The sequence below is a fragment of the Alligator mississippiensis genome, chromosome 5 (assembly GCF_030867095.1).
Source record: "Alligator mississippiensis isolate rAllMis1 chromosome 5, rAllMis1, whole genome shotgun sequence".
Taxonomy (NCBI): Eukaryota; Metazoa; Chordata; order Crocodylia; family Alligatoridae; genus Alligator; species Alligator mississippiensis.
In genome coordinates, this window is record NC_081828.1 from 98175124 (window position 1) to 98189965 (window position 14842).

The 14842-nt window shown below is 42.4% G+C and overlaps 1 protein-coding gene across 8 annotated transcripts in view; it reads right to left on the minus strand.

Moving 5' to 3' along the window:
* DNAH5 (dynein axonemal heavy chain 5) overlaps positions 1-14842 on the minus strand; it is a 278412-nt gene that overhangs the window by 31051 nt on the left and 232519 nt on the right. For all 8 annotated transcript variants that reach the window (XR_009462504.1, XM_059728602.1, XM_059728606.1 and 5 more), the window contains 4 exons: positions 5070-5313; positions 4179-4293; positions 3554-3744; positions 2096-2217 (listed from right to left, as the gene is read on the minus strand). Coding sequence is in view for 7 of the 8 variants with exons in the window: in XM_059728602.1 (XP_059584585.1) it covers positions 2096-2217; positions 3554-3744; positions 4179-4293; positions 5070-5313 (672 nt within the window). In the remaining variant the exon portion in view is untranslated. The remainder of the gene's footprint in view (positions 1-2095; positions 2218-3553; positions 3745-4178; positions 4294-5069; positions 5314-14842) is intronic.

Sequence of the window (14842 nt, forward strand, 5' to 3'; positions counted from 1 at the left end):
CTCTGCTGGACTCTCTCCAATTTGTCCACATCCTTTCTGTAGCGGGGGGAGGCCCAAAAGTGGATGCAGTACTCTAAGTGTGGCCTCACTGGTGCTGAATAGAGGGGAATAATTACTTGCCTCAATCTGCTGTCAACACTTCTACTAATATGGCCCAGTATGTTGTTGCCAAGAAGGCTAACAAGGGCACACCATTGGCTCATATTCAGGTTACTAGTAATCCCCAGGTCCTTTTCTGTAGAGCTGCTGCCCAGACAATCAGCCCCCAGCCTGTACTGGTGCATGGGATTGTTCTGTCCTAAGTGCAAGAATCCTTTTGGCCCAATCCTCCCATCTGTCTAGGTCACTCTGAATACTAGCCCTACCCTCCAGTGTATCTACTACATTCCCCAGCTTGGGGTCATCCGCAAACTTGCTAAGGATGTAATCCATCCTATGTTCCAGATTGTTAATGAAGATATGGAACCAAACCAGCCCCAGGACAGACCCTTGGGGCACTCCACCTGATACCAGCTCCTAGCTAGACATTGAGCCTTAGATTACTACCTATTGACCCCAACAATCCCCCAGTTTACATCCACCTTACAGTCTATTAATCCAACCCATATTTCCTGAGCTTGCTTGCAAGAATGCTGTAGGAGATGGTATCAAAAACCTTGCTAAAGACAGGGTGTATTATGTGCACTTCTTTCCCTGCATCCACAGAGCCAGTTATCTTATCATAGAAGGCAATCAGATTGGTCAGGTATGACTTGCCTTTGGTGAATCCATGCAGACTGTTCCTAATCACTTTTTCTCTCGTCCAAGTGCTTACAAATGGATTCTCTGAGGACCATCTCCATGATTTTTCTGGAGACTGAGGTGAGGCTGACTGGCCTGTAGTTCCCTGGATCCTCCTTATTGTCTTTCTTAAAGAAGGGCACTATATTTCCCCTTTCCAATCATCCGGGACCTCCCCCGATTACCATGAGTTTTCAAAGATAATGGCCATCAGCTCTGCAGTCACATCATTCAACTCCCTCAGCATCCTCAGATGCATGGAATCCGGCCTCGATGCACATTCAAGTTTTCTAAATAGTCCCTAACCTGTTCTTTCACCAGTGAGAACTGCTGACTTCCTCCCAAACTGTGCTCAAGTCTCTACTCACCTACTTATCTATCTGGTGTGTCATCTCTATGGATAATTAATATTAAGCTGTGTTTAACCTTATCATGTTTATGTTTGTGTGAATTAGAATACTTTATATAACATGGTCAGGTATTACTCACAAGACTAAGGCTTGCACCTACAAGCATCAAAGCCTAGAGGAGTAATCACTGAGAATTTGCATCCAAACAGGCCCTTGTAGATGTGATCCAAGGTACAGGAAGCATATAATGGGAAGGTATATGCTTATTACAGTATTAACACATTTCTTGAGAATTCAAGGAAAAAATGTAAATAGTTAAGTACTGAGTACTTAAGATATGCCTTGAGAGGCAAATGTATGAAAATCCATGAAGCTTTTGATAGCTTTGTCCCCCAGCTGGAAAATTTGCAACTGCATTCCTGCAAGCCAAGCTGTCAACTGACAGAGGGTCAGAGGAAGCTGAATTTTGAGGGATAAAAATTGCAGGGGTAAAATTAAATATTATTCATATATTCTTTTGTTTTTCTATTTTTATATCTCCATTTGTGTATCTCAACAAATGGTTACTAACTTTTTAATTAATTCTCTTGTTTATGTAATAGACATTTAAAATATTTCTTATAACTTATTGTCAGTTGTAAGTGCAATTTAAGAGCTTTAGATCATGCAGGTGGGTCTCTCCTGCACAGGAGGGGGCCTGTAATTTCTAGCATAGCCAAACAAAAGGATATAATTCTTTAGCTGGCAAAGTGTCGCCTGATAACAGCTGTCAAGACCTGAGAGAGAGAGGTGAAACTGAGATGCCCTGGGCCAAGGAAATGACCCCTGGCACATTTCATCATGTCCCCAGTCATCAAGCAGCAGATGACAGAGAGGGGTTTGGGGGTGAAGGACATCCCTGAAGGTATGTGAACCCCAGGGTGTGTTGCAATCATCATATAACTTTTATAGAAATTGTTACTTACTTGATCAAGAATGCCAGAGAACTGTTTAAGCTTGCTGAGTTCCACTAAGTTTAGCCAAGTCATATCCAGAATCCATTTTGATGGTTTAGGAGGGCAAGCTTTAAGATCCAGAGAAGCACCACCTGTAAGACAGTTACAAACATAGTTAGTCTTGCCTTAAAAAAAGAAAAGTTAAAGCTTTCCTAAAAAGTCATTTTTGCACAGCTCATCTAAATACTCATAAAAGATACCATACCATTCTAAAATGAGTAAAAAAATACTGAAAATCTTTTGAAAGCTAATACAACATTTAAGCTTTTTCCAAGTAAAATGTAGAAAAGCTTGACCTAATCTGGTATGATACTATACATTAAACAAATGCTGGAAAGCTAAATTTTGAAAAATACAGCAGCTCCTCAACTCAAATGAAGTGATACATCTTAGTTGTTGTCAGTAAAAAAATAGCAAAAGCTGGTCTGCTAGTTTTTACAGAAATTTTTGTCCATAATTACTACAGTTCAAAAAAAAATTTCAAACTCAAAAATCTAGTTATTTGTGACCCTGAAGTTCAATCCAAACTAAACAAAAGTGGAAGGAAAAAGTGAGCTACCTAAGCCATTTCCTTCCTCAGGAGGAACAGGCAGGGATGAGCTGTACTATCCATCAACTTCTGCACACTTTTCCACTACCCGGTCTTGGAGAAATATATTTTAGCTCATAGTTTTGTAATAAATACATTTATAAAGCAACTTTCCTTACCTCACTTCATCTGTACTGATTAACTCATCACCTGAAGACTTATTTAACCTATAGATACCTGGAAGAGCCTCCAACAACTGTCAGCCAATCTTCTTTTCCCTAATTATAACCATTTCAGCATGATAGGTACAAACTTAAAAAAAGCTGTTAAATTCGTCATCTGTCCTACTTCCATAGCGAGAGCAAGGACACTTTTCCCTGGCTTTGCAAGAGGAGGGCATAAGCTCGAAACTGTAATGACTTCTTATACCAAGAGAAGTTTTTATGATCGCTGTAAGAACTGTTTTACACTGTTCTTCATTTCACTTCTGCTGTGGAACTTCTATGGATCTCCTCATCCTTTTTCAAGATGGACGTATGTTATTTTTGTTTGTTTGTTAACATATAGGGCAGCATTACAGTTTTTTTCCGTAATGTCAGTGGACTAAAATTGTGCTAAGGAATTTTTTGAGAACTACTGACAGAGAGGCAAGAGCCTCCTCACTCTTCAAATATCTAAATTATCATATTTTGGATTTCAAACCCTTGTTGCCCTAAATCAAAACACAAAATATAGCATCTTAAAAAAAGTGAAAGTTTGTTGAAGGTTCTTTAATCCAGATGATTTTCAGATGCAGAAACAACTGTCAAACCTGGGAAAGATACATAACCAAAGAAGAACGACTCAAATTTTACACAGTAAGGTTCTTGCCCAGTCTCTAATAGTGCACTTGTTCTGACCTTTAATAAGTGTCAAGAACTCTTCATGCTTCACCCTGTTTCTCTGTATGTCTATCTTCAAGGTAAGTAGTAGGGTGAATAGAAACTTGTGCTCCTCATAAAGTCCTCGGGCAGCATATTTATACACTTCATAGGTCATATGTTCAATGATGTTAACAATTCTCTTGCTTGTTATAGGGCTTCTGACAGACCTGATAAAAAAGAAAGAGGAGGTCAGCTACTATAGAAAGAATTAAAGGAGGACTCACAGAAAACTCTAGTTTACTATTCTGAATAAATCAAGGTAGATATATCAGTAGGAAAAAAGCAGGCAAAGAAATATAGTCAATACATGAGTGACTTCACCTCAACCTAGGTCACTTTGCTCTGCAGAGAAGAACCCAACAGTAATGCACTAAAAATATCGCTCAGGAGAAGACGAGGCTAGAAGAATATTAGTATTTTGGACAGCTTTTTACCTCACTGTGCTAACAAAGAAATAAAAGTCTATTCAAGTTTACATTTCACTTTTCAAATAAAGCATCTAAATGGAAAGGCCTCACTTGTAGAATCAATTTTAAAGAAACCTTTATATGGAGGAAGAGAAAAAGGATAAAGTTTCAGCTGATCTTTCAGATTTTGTTACCTAGCTAGGGAATGGTCAAAGAGCCCCAAAAATTGCCGAAGTGAAGTCTGATACATGACATTGACCATGCTCATCTCTGTTATAAGGAAATACAGGATGCTTCCTCTTGTTGCAACTGAAAGAGTAAGAGAAAGAAGGCTGTACTCAAAGCAGAACATGCAAAAAGGGAAAAAAACCTATAACAAATTAAGCACAAGGCATACAACAACGTTAATATTGAGATTGGAAAGAACTTTTAATAGCCGTATCATTCATTTTAAACCAGATTTATGACTCTAATTTTCTTCACATTTATCCATTAACAGAACATTTTCTACAAATAAGAAATGTAATGCAAAGCCCTTACTGCAATATGGTTACCTTCTGTGGGCAACTAAGTGTTGCATCTAACTGCTCAAATCATCACTTACATGTAGAAAATATTGTACACTGTATTTAAGTGCTATTCTAGCTTTCAAATGAAGGTCTTCAGTGTCCAGTTATTACAGATATACAAGAACTGTATGCACTACATTGTAACTTAAATCATAGTAACCTATACATTGTAGCCTAAATCAAGAACCCATAAGCAGCTGGGTATTTGTCATTCTGCTGAATTATTGTTGTAAAAAGTAAGGTTTCCTTCACCTCTCAAAATGCAGGGAAATGTCAGCTGACTTGCAACTGAGACATTTCAATCCAGAAGGGACATTTTCTTCCTTGAGAAAAGTATATCAACCCAAAATAAAAGCAAGCAGAACCAAATAAGGCTTGCATAAGCAATTTCCTGCTCCTTACATAATCCTTTTGCCTTTGTAATCCCCCATCTTCATTTCTCCAGTTCCATCATGGCTCCTTCCCTTAAACGTTTACAACATGCATCTTTCATTATGATCCAGAATCATAGCTCACCAGGTCTGTACTCCTCACGGGCTGAGTTGATCTGGATTTCTGTCTCAGCAGAAATCTGCAGTTTGTGTGTAACCTCCTCAGCAGTCTTCTTAGTGTTACTCAATACTATAATCAAATTCTCATCTTCTACCAGAGAACCCTGTGTGCTGGTCAATCTGTACAGCAGATTATCTTCCAGCTCCTTCATCTTCCTCTTGTTGGCAGTCACATCTTCCATAAGACCTGTTCTCTCTTTTTCTAGTTCCTGTTGCAGAGTAAAGCAAAACATGTGATAAGCCAGTGTGCAATTAAGAGTACATTTTTTCTTTAAACAATCAAGGCTATAAAAATAGTCAAAAATACCATTTATCCTTGTTGAACTAGTTCAAACCTGGGAGTAATCCCACCAGTCTCATTGAGACTAACACAGATTTATACTGGTGCCTCTGAAAACAGATTTGACCCAAATTCTATTCCTCTTTTTAACAATGCTTTATCTACCATGCAATAATGGTTGAAAAATTATGTGCTAAGATTGGGTTCATACTGAGCCAGTAGTGAGAGGAAAGAGCAACTTGGCTAGGTCAAGTGTATCACCAAATAAAATACCAATCGTTAAACAAGTTTCTGTGTAGGGTAGCCCCCTTGCAGGACCCCTGGCTCTATGCTGCAGAAGAGTCAGTTAATGAGGAAAAGTCAACTGAGCATGAGTCCAATAGATGGGGAAGAGAACATCTAGGTAAAATATTTTTTTAAATATTTTTTAATTCCAATTTGTTTTATTCAACTGCTCTAAAATGGGACCTGCTATTTTGAGAGACAACAAACTGTTGTCTCAAACTGTGTACAAGTACAGAGACATACCTTAGATATATTACTATATAACATGAATAGTTTCATCTGACTAAATCCCAAGAATTTTAAGCACTGCTCAATTTTTTTACCATAATTATGGAATAAATGAAGTCAATAACCGGCCAGTACAGACAGAACTGTAAAGCATCAAGTGTGTGTTCGTACTCAAAGGCTTTCCTGACCTCTCCACAGCTGTGGACCAGAAGGAAAATAGGAGATAAAGCAGTACCTTTAAAAATAATTGTCCACTTAATAAAGTCAGTTTAGCTTGGTAAGATGCAAGTTAAAACATACTTGTACAGGTACAAGATGCGAGAACCAGCTCCAAGACTTCACCAACACCCGGGATCACAAGCAGAAGTACACTCCACTGGCCGACATCCTGAGGGGCCACAGCTAAGACATGACAGTTGATGCACTTATTGTGGTAATGCTTGGAGCCTGGGACCCCAGCAACGAAAGCATCCTGCGTGCCTGCTGCATCTCCTGCCACTACGCCAAGTTGATGCACTGCCTCATGGCGTCTGACACCATCCGTTGGTCCTGTGACATCTACATTGAGCACATCACAAGCCACCACCAGTACACCAACCCCGCCAGACCAATCAGCACCAGACTGGACCCAGAGGGGACTGCCTGAACCCCGCTCTGCACCTGATGGACTCCGAGAGGAATCTTCAACGACGGACCACTCCACTCCACCCAAAGAGGACCCCCATGATAAGACTGTATAGACTGAGAAGCTTACTTAACCTACCCCCCACTCCACCATTGCAGACCATTGTATGGGTTTGTGTGCATCTATCTTCTTTCTCTCTCAGCATTGTGACCCTCCTCCCTCCCCTTCCTGCCACCTCCTCCCCCTATGCCCGGGCTTAGATGGCTAACACTGTGTACCCACCAGGCCTTGAACATCCGGTCTCATGCAGCCGGTAGAGGGCATCCTACAGTCTCCTCTAGGCCCGTGAGCTGCCGTCTATCCCCAGAGTGGCTTCCCCCAATCTCGTCTGCCATGACTTTGAGTGTTATGTCAGTTGGGGGGGGGGGGGGCAACCACCCAGGGTTCAGTTGCAGCAGGAAGACCGCCTGGCTGTAGTCCGTGGGGCTCCACCTCCCCTATACCCTAACCTTACGCCAATCTCCGGCAAGTCATCAGATCTTCTGGGCCGTACCCCCGATGATTTTGTGTTTCTTGAGCTTGATGGTCTCCATAACCCTATGACACCCTCAACACTTCCACCTGGGATGACTCACTTACTTAGCTGTTTGGTTTCAGAAGGGCCTCTGCCTGCCCTAAGCAGTCTCAGACCTGGGACTCTAAATTTAACCAACAATTAAACAAACAAGGAAGGAAAAGAAAGACGGTGCAGAGCTGTCTTGCCTGCATCGCCTCGCCCTACCTCTCAACCCCTCCAAAAGGGGGAAAATGAAAGGAACCAAAACAAACTATAAGTTGGGAAGGACCCATCTGGTTTCCTCCCCAGCCCTACTGCTAGGATAACAGGGTGTCTTTTCACCCCTAGGATCCCACTGGAGGCTGGCCCATCATCTGGCCAGAGTTGACTGCCACCCCTTGTCCCAGGTCATTTTTCCCCCTCACCCTGCTGAGCGCATTATGCAGTGCTGCTCTCCTCAAATGCTGTTGTAGACGTTACGCTTCTGATGTCCTGCGGTACCTTCTCAAGTGACTGGCCACCTCCTATACTGTGTGCCGGTGCCCAGCCTCCAGCTGTCCTGCTCTGCAGCCTCTTTTTCTGCTCATGGCCGGAGGGAGAGTCTTCTCTGGCTCTCTCGTCCCCCTGACACACCAACCTTTGTTGGTGCAGAGAGCCTCCTCTGGCTCTCCCATTCCTCCGAAGCTTCCACCTTTGCCAGTGCAGACAGCCGCCTCTGGCTCTTCTGCCTCCTCGCTATGCTGATCTTCGCTGGCACAGAGAACCCCTGCCGGCTCTCTCTCCCGGAGTATCCCTCACAGTGCCTGGCTTGAGAATCTTCTCCGACTCGTCTCCTCTCCTGTGTATTCTGGGCAGTGCCCAGTGCCAGAGACTTCCCCATCTCTGCTCCGCTCCTCCCTCCGGCTTCCCCAGCAGTTTGCTTTATTCCTGCTGGCCGGTGATTACCAATGATGTCACCGGCCGGTTTCAGCTGGATAAAGACACGGCTTATGACTCGAGCAGATTTGCTTTCTCCCTCCAACTGCATCGCAGGTCCTGTTGCTGCCGGTAAGTAATCTCTTTGCATTATTTTTACATCTTTTCCCTTTTTACCATGTGCTCCCTGCCCCAGGGGGTCCCCGCTTATTGTTTGACGTTCTTTTCCCCATTCTTCCCCAGGACACACTGTATTTTCTGTAACCTAGTTGTGTTCCCCTCCTCACCCCCATCCCTCTTATGTTAGTTTCTCACTCGGATACTCTGCATTTCCCTTATGGCTTTGTCATCTTTTTGGTTCATGATTCTTAACTTCTATTAATAAAATGCAATGTGTAGCCACCAATAAAACCACCACAGAAATTTTAGACCCCCTTCTGATTGACAATCAACTGATTGTGGGTCTCAGCCTCAGGACTGCATTGGGACTGGTCCCAGAGCCCAACCATGCAGTTGTCATCAGGCTACATGGGGCAGACCATTCCACATGTTCAATTAAGGCATGATGGAAACCAGCCACAAAATAACTGGAATAATTATTTTGCAATATTATTTTGGAATCATTTTGTGGCTGATTTCCCACTTTATTGCACCATTAATTGCATTAACATGTGGCCAGGTTACTATTTAAGATATGAGAAGCAGGTTAATTATGTCTCAAGTGAAACATCTGCCAGTAGCCTATGATTTAAAAGGCAGCTGAAATAAGCAGGTAAGTAATTCTGTAGTCACTGCTCCAGGACATCATTTAAATAGGAGGTGATGATATACCTTTGCTCAACTGAACAGAAAACCTTGCATAGATTCAGCTGTCTGCATGAGTCTCTCCCTTATACAAAGTTTAAAATTCTCCCTCAGAAAAGGGAGGATTTTTAAATATGTGTAGTACCAGGAGACAGGACAGCTCAAGCAGGTATCAGTCAGGTATCTTTGTTTCCAAGATGTACATGAGACTACTTTCAAGCAGTTCTGTTTAAAGTGTATTTACTTGTTTCAGTAGAACCTCAAATTGTAGATAATGCGAATAGCAACAGTACAAAAATGTGATTTGAGCAATGTTATTCAGCTATCGTTATGATTACTTACGATACCCAGCAAACTTATACCACTAAATTTCTAGAAAGTACAGTTATAATAATAAACACTCTGAAGACAAGTATACAGCATCTCTTCTCCCAGTTACATTCAACAAACTAGTCCATCTAACGAACTGGACATTATTCTGTATCACTAGGTAGGCTCATATTTGCCTGCCAAGAAGGAAGTATAGTAAACTCAGGAAGTTAAGTTGCGCTATTTGAAATATCTGAGTTACTGGCTTTCACTTCTGATTTCCCCTGTGCCAATAAAAATAGTGTAATATTTGTAAGAATGCATTCCATCAGTTGGATCATACAGAAAAAGAAAACATTAACTGCTGACTTAGAACGGTATAGAAGTCCAAACTATTTCAAATATTAAGTAATGAATTTTCATTAAAAAAAAACATCATGTCCTGCAATAATCCAGGACTGCATGTATTTTAATTAATACAGAAAGCATCAGGACAAGAAAAAGAATATTAACTGCCCCTGGGTAATCTCATTTGTCAAAGTTTAGATGAAGTAATTTTTGAATATGTCCAACATAATTGAAGTAATAGATCTACAGACTTCATCTTATCTTTTGCTTCAGTTGCTCTTTCCCACTTTTAAATATGCAGAGAAGCAACAACAACAAATATAAGGCATTTGTAATTAGGATCAGTAACTCCAAGAGTAATATGTTAGTTCTACCCAATTGTCTACTAGGAAAGCCAATCTACGGAGTTCAACAGAAAAGGTCCATTTTATGCAGCAGCATAAGTAAGGCACTAGCCCCAGGCACTAACTTGGGGTGAGAGGGGTGCTGAGGCTCAGAAATCTGTCACTGCTGCTGCCAGACAGGTGTTGTTGCCCCTGCCAGCAACCCTGCTGCAGACACTTCCCTGTGCATCATTGCTTCCCAGGGCATAAAACTGCCAATTTTTATCTCTGGTTACCCAAAGGAACTAAAAAATATGTCAAGCTTTAGTTTTATAGCTAATCCTTCTCTCCATACTATGATGAAACAGAAACTTGCATCAGCAGAGACAATTTGGTAGATTTCTGTTTAAGAATAATGCAGCAATACCTCAAATAATGAGAATCTCCTAGGGCAAAAAGTACTTGTTATTGAGATCTTGCTGAACATCTGGCAATGAAGCCAAGGTTAGCTTCAATGAAGTCAAGAATGCTTAATGTGACTAGAGGAAGAGGAGAAAAATCTGTGGAATATGAAATCTTCAGGTCTGGTGAAGAGGATGAAATTAAAGGGATAGATTATTAAGGCTAGGGACAGAAGTTACACACAAACTGATTTAAGTGATCAGAAACTGGTTTAAACCTGATTCAGTACACATAAACCAGTTTGAGATAAACCTGGTTGAATGTAGTATCAGACTTAACTGATTTGGCTCAAACTAGTTTATGCAATGTCTGTCCCAGACCCCTTGCTAGTTTAAGTTAAATCAGAGACCCCCAGCATCCCAGCATGCTCTGTGGGCTGGGCTCTGCTCCAGAGAGCTGGGTTGGCCCCTCCAGTCTGCTCTCTAGCCAGAGCAGAGGTGAGACAGCCAGATGCTGGCCTGCCATGGCTCCTGAGGCAAATTCTTCCCTCTATCCCCTCCTGCTCAACTGGCAAACCCTGTGGACTGCAGCTGGGGTTTACCAGCCCCCGCCACACCTCCACAGTTTTTCTGCAGCTTGCAGCTAGGCAGAGATGGAGTTAATTCATCCCTCTGTCTAGCTTGCCTGTAGCCAGGGAGGTGATTAATTCCACACTGATCCCAGAGTGGGGGAGAGAGGCAAGCTAGTGCCCTGTAAATACCTGACAATCATCACACATGTGCTGGAGATGGAGTTAGGGGAAGTTGTAGACAGCTTCTAGATGAAAGTTGCATACCAAAGTATGCAGAGAGCTACATTTACATTATAAAGTGAAACCTGTAAAACTTAAACAAAGTCTTTCTGAATGCTTGACTGTAAGGAGACACTCTGCCCTCAGGATTAGTAAGGCAAATGTAAAGTTTTCACTTGTCTTCCTGCTTTACATTTTAAGTTAGACTAAGTTGTGTACGCGGTGTTTTACTGGGCTGTATCTTAGCTTAGGCGAAGATTTTTGGTAGGTCCCTGCTGTAGCCTTGCAAATTGCTGTCTTCAATACATGCTTGCTTCAGAAAAAGGACTTTTTTCCCCATCCCCACACCTCACTTTGGCAGCAGCTCCCCTCTCCAGCCCCAGGCTGGTGGCTAGCATCCTGTGTGTCCAGCTGGTGCCTGGCCACACCCTCTCCACTCCAGCAGGGAGGGGCGAGAACCTTGGAGGGAGTCTCTCTTCCCACCCCTTTTGACAGTGGCTGGCAGGCATGCTCTAGCATTCCCCAGCTTCTGGCTTGAGCCACTGCAGGCATGTTTCTGCATTTCCTGATTTAACAGAGAATGTCTGTCCAGTTATTAATCAGTTTAAGCTGCACAGCTTAAACTAACCTGCAAAGAGTGAATCAGTTCAGGCTCAGGCTTTTTTATGTCTGTGTGGTGGGCCACTAGGGGGTGCTCCTGCATTGAGCCACCCACCTCTCTGTGCCTGACCAGCTTCCAGGCTCCAAGTGCCTCCCTGGGGGCACCTCACATCTGGCCAACCCCCTTCCTGGAGCACACCCACTAGTCTGGGGATACAGCTGCCACCACCCAGGCATGGGCTTGATTCTGGCTCTGCGTTCCCTGGGAAACAGACCTAGTAGCCCTCAAGGGTACTTGACTCACTTCAAGAACTTGGGGTGCTTCCCTCAGTTGGAAGCACAAGTAGTGGTCTCCCTTAGTCAGCTGAACCAAGGGGACCCCAAGGCATAATCTAGATCCACTCCCAATAAGTCTCCCACACTAGGTACAAAGGAGAACTTTATTGGTTACAAGGAGTAGGGTTGGAATAGGGTATAGAGTTTAGTATCAGAGAAATCCCATAGAGCAAACAGGGTGGCTGGAGTAATCTTTGCTCATTCATCTGAGTTACTGCAAGCTATATATCTCGTTAGATCTCAGGTAGCTTACTTACAAGTATCATCCAGAGGCAGGTGGCGATTCCCTCTGGAGGCAGGCAGTTCCTTGATCACAAGTTTTGAGAGAGAGAGAGAGCATGCAAGCAAGTTTCAGATGGTCCAGCTCCTCTCTCTTTCTGAGTTTCCCTCATTGCTGCTGCCCCTTCCTCCTGGGCAGTCCTTAACTTATATAGCCCTTATGACCTCATTTACCTGGTTCAATGGAGGTCAGCACCTGTTGGCTGTCAGCCAACCAATTTGAAATGCATCACTTGTTGCTGGGCAGACTGGCAGTCTCTAGCCCACCAAAGAGCCCAAGCCCCTCACCCAGGTATGTGATGCCAGTCACATCAGCAGAGGGAGCAGGTTTCCCCCCCCTCCCTCAAGAATGTATCCAGCTCAGCTCAGGTTACCTAAAGAGCCAGGGTAAGGTGTATACCCTCTGCAGGGCCCATACTAACCAAGTTGTCACAGAACAGAGTTTTTGGGGAGAAACAGAGGTGGCCTTCTGCCACAGTCTGTCCCTAGCCTAAGGGCACAGACAGAAGTACAGCTTCCTGCTGTACCTCAGAATACTTTGCAGGAAATATTCTGAGTTACAACAATCCTCTGGACTAAACGGAAGTTCACTGTTGGTTCTAGGGGTATGGAGGGGGACGGAGTAGAATCTAGCTGCTGGCTGCGAACTGCCGTCTGGTTTCCCTGAGCAATAGACCCTCCTCCCTGTGAGGCTGTAAAGTTTTCAGAATAGGAGTGGGAGAAGGGAGCACAGGGAGCTCACTATGGGGTTTCCCAGCTAGTGCTGGAGGTGGGGTGGGTGAACTGGAGCCCCCCCCCCTTACCCCACACACACACACCCACCTCAGGGGAGCTCCAATATACCCCACTCCACCCTCCAGTATGGGCTTGAAAAACCCCAGACTGAACTCCCTCCACTCCTTTCCCCACTCCTATTCTGAAAGCAGCGACAGGCTGGGAGGCAGTGCAGACAAGTTACAAAAGATGCCATTTTTTTGAAACAGATTCATCTGACCCTTCATGTGATGATGTTCTGTTTTTCACCTTATCGGCCATTTTTTGAAGCAGTCTGCAGCTGTGCACCTGTGTTTGGTCATGACTATTGACCACTTTGTGGCAAGATCAGGCAAAAATTGTCACTTCTGTCTGCACCCTAAAAGTAACACTGCTGAAAAATCAATTTGAGCACATTTGAGATTTCTGTTTTGCAGAAACCAATTTAAGAGATTAACACTTTTTGATAAAATTAACATTTACCTCACAGAGAAGAAATCTAAAAAAATGTGTAATTGGTAAAATGATCAAGTTGTAATTAGAATTGAAATAATTTAATATTTTTAACAGCTAAGTTATGGGCAATATCCAATGAACCTTGAAACAAGGTTCTTTCCAAAGGAAATCTTTTACATATAGAGGGGTTATTTCCAGCCAAAATATGAAGTTTGGGAAAATGTTGTACTAAGGATAATATGCAAGTAGCTTTACTTGTATATTGGTTTTACTGGTGTGTTTAGTAAACTCAGGAGCAAGAACTAATGTTTGAATTCTAGTGCTGCTCACATGTCTGTGCAAGAGTTGGAACAGCTATACAAGCACTGACTAAACATAGATGAAAAGTAGTGCTAAGTTGTCCATATGATTCTGATCCTAAAGGGACTTGTCAACATTAACCAAATAAGAAACTGAACTGATGGGGACCTCTACAAAACAGTCCAAATTTGTATGCCCATGTTAACACGAGATATGGGGATAACAGTTTTAAAAAAGATGGCCACATAAATATTGTTGCCATATATTACCAATCCATACTTGCCCTACGCATTCAGTCATTTGATTGATAAACTATGGTTTTGTGGAATGAGTACTTATCAGCAACTATTTTTGTGACAGAAAATGTCATATTAAATGGACAGATTCATGGCTTGAACTATAAAGACTGTAGTATATTCAGAAAGTCTGACTCCCTTATCCACTCAAGAAAAATGGCTGAGCTGCTCTTAGATAAATAGACTAAATCCCTCTGGGCCTGCTGCAGTTCACTCATGTCTTACAGCTTACACTTGGTTTAGATTACTCAACAGGGTTTATTTCCTATGAGTTTCTTTTGTGTATAAAATGAATCTATAGTATACTACAGGGCAATGTTTCAAGTCAAGCTTTCCATAGAGGCTATAACATCCTCTCTAAAATTTAAAGCTCACTTAAAATACATAGAGATTTTTTTCCCCTTAACTATGCAAAAAGTTAAAATAATTATCGAGTTAGAAAGACTTATTGCTGGACAGGAGCATGGGAGATTCAGAAAGACAATTCACCCATTGTCAGATATAATAAAACTGAAAGGCTCTGAATGCCTTTGAAGGCTTCAGCAAACTATATAGAACCTTTCTTGGTGTTTAGCTTTAAAAGTAACTCAATATAAAATGAACATCTGCTGAAATTTCACTCCTGAGCTCGTCTGTCCCTAGGATTTCCTTCCAGCCACACATGAGCTCCAGCTGCTTAGTTTTCCATTATCTTAAGATAAAAGAACTAGGGAAGGCCTCCTAAGTGGAAGCAACTGTAACCTGTTTTTAGTATATCTCACCAGTTAAATTCCCCAGTTCCTAATCAGGGATCCAAATACCTGAGCTTAGCATGACTCAGAAAATGCCTACTTCACTTCCACAGTCTTAGGGA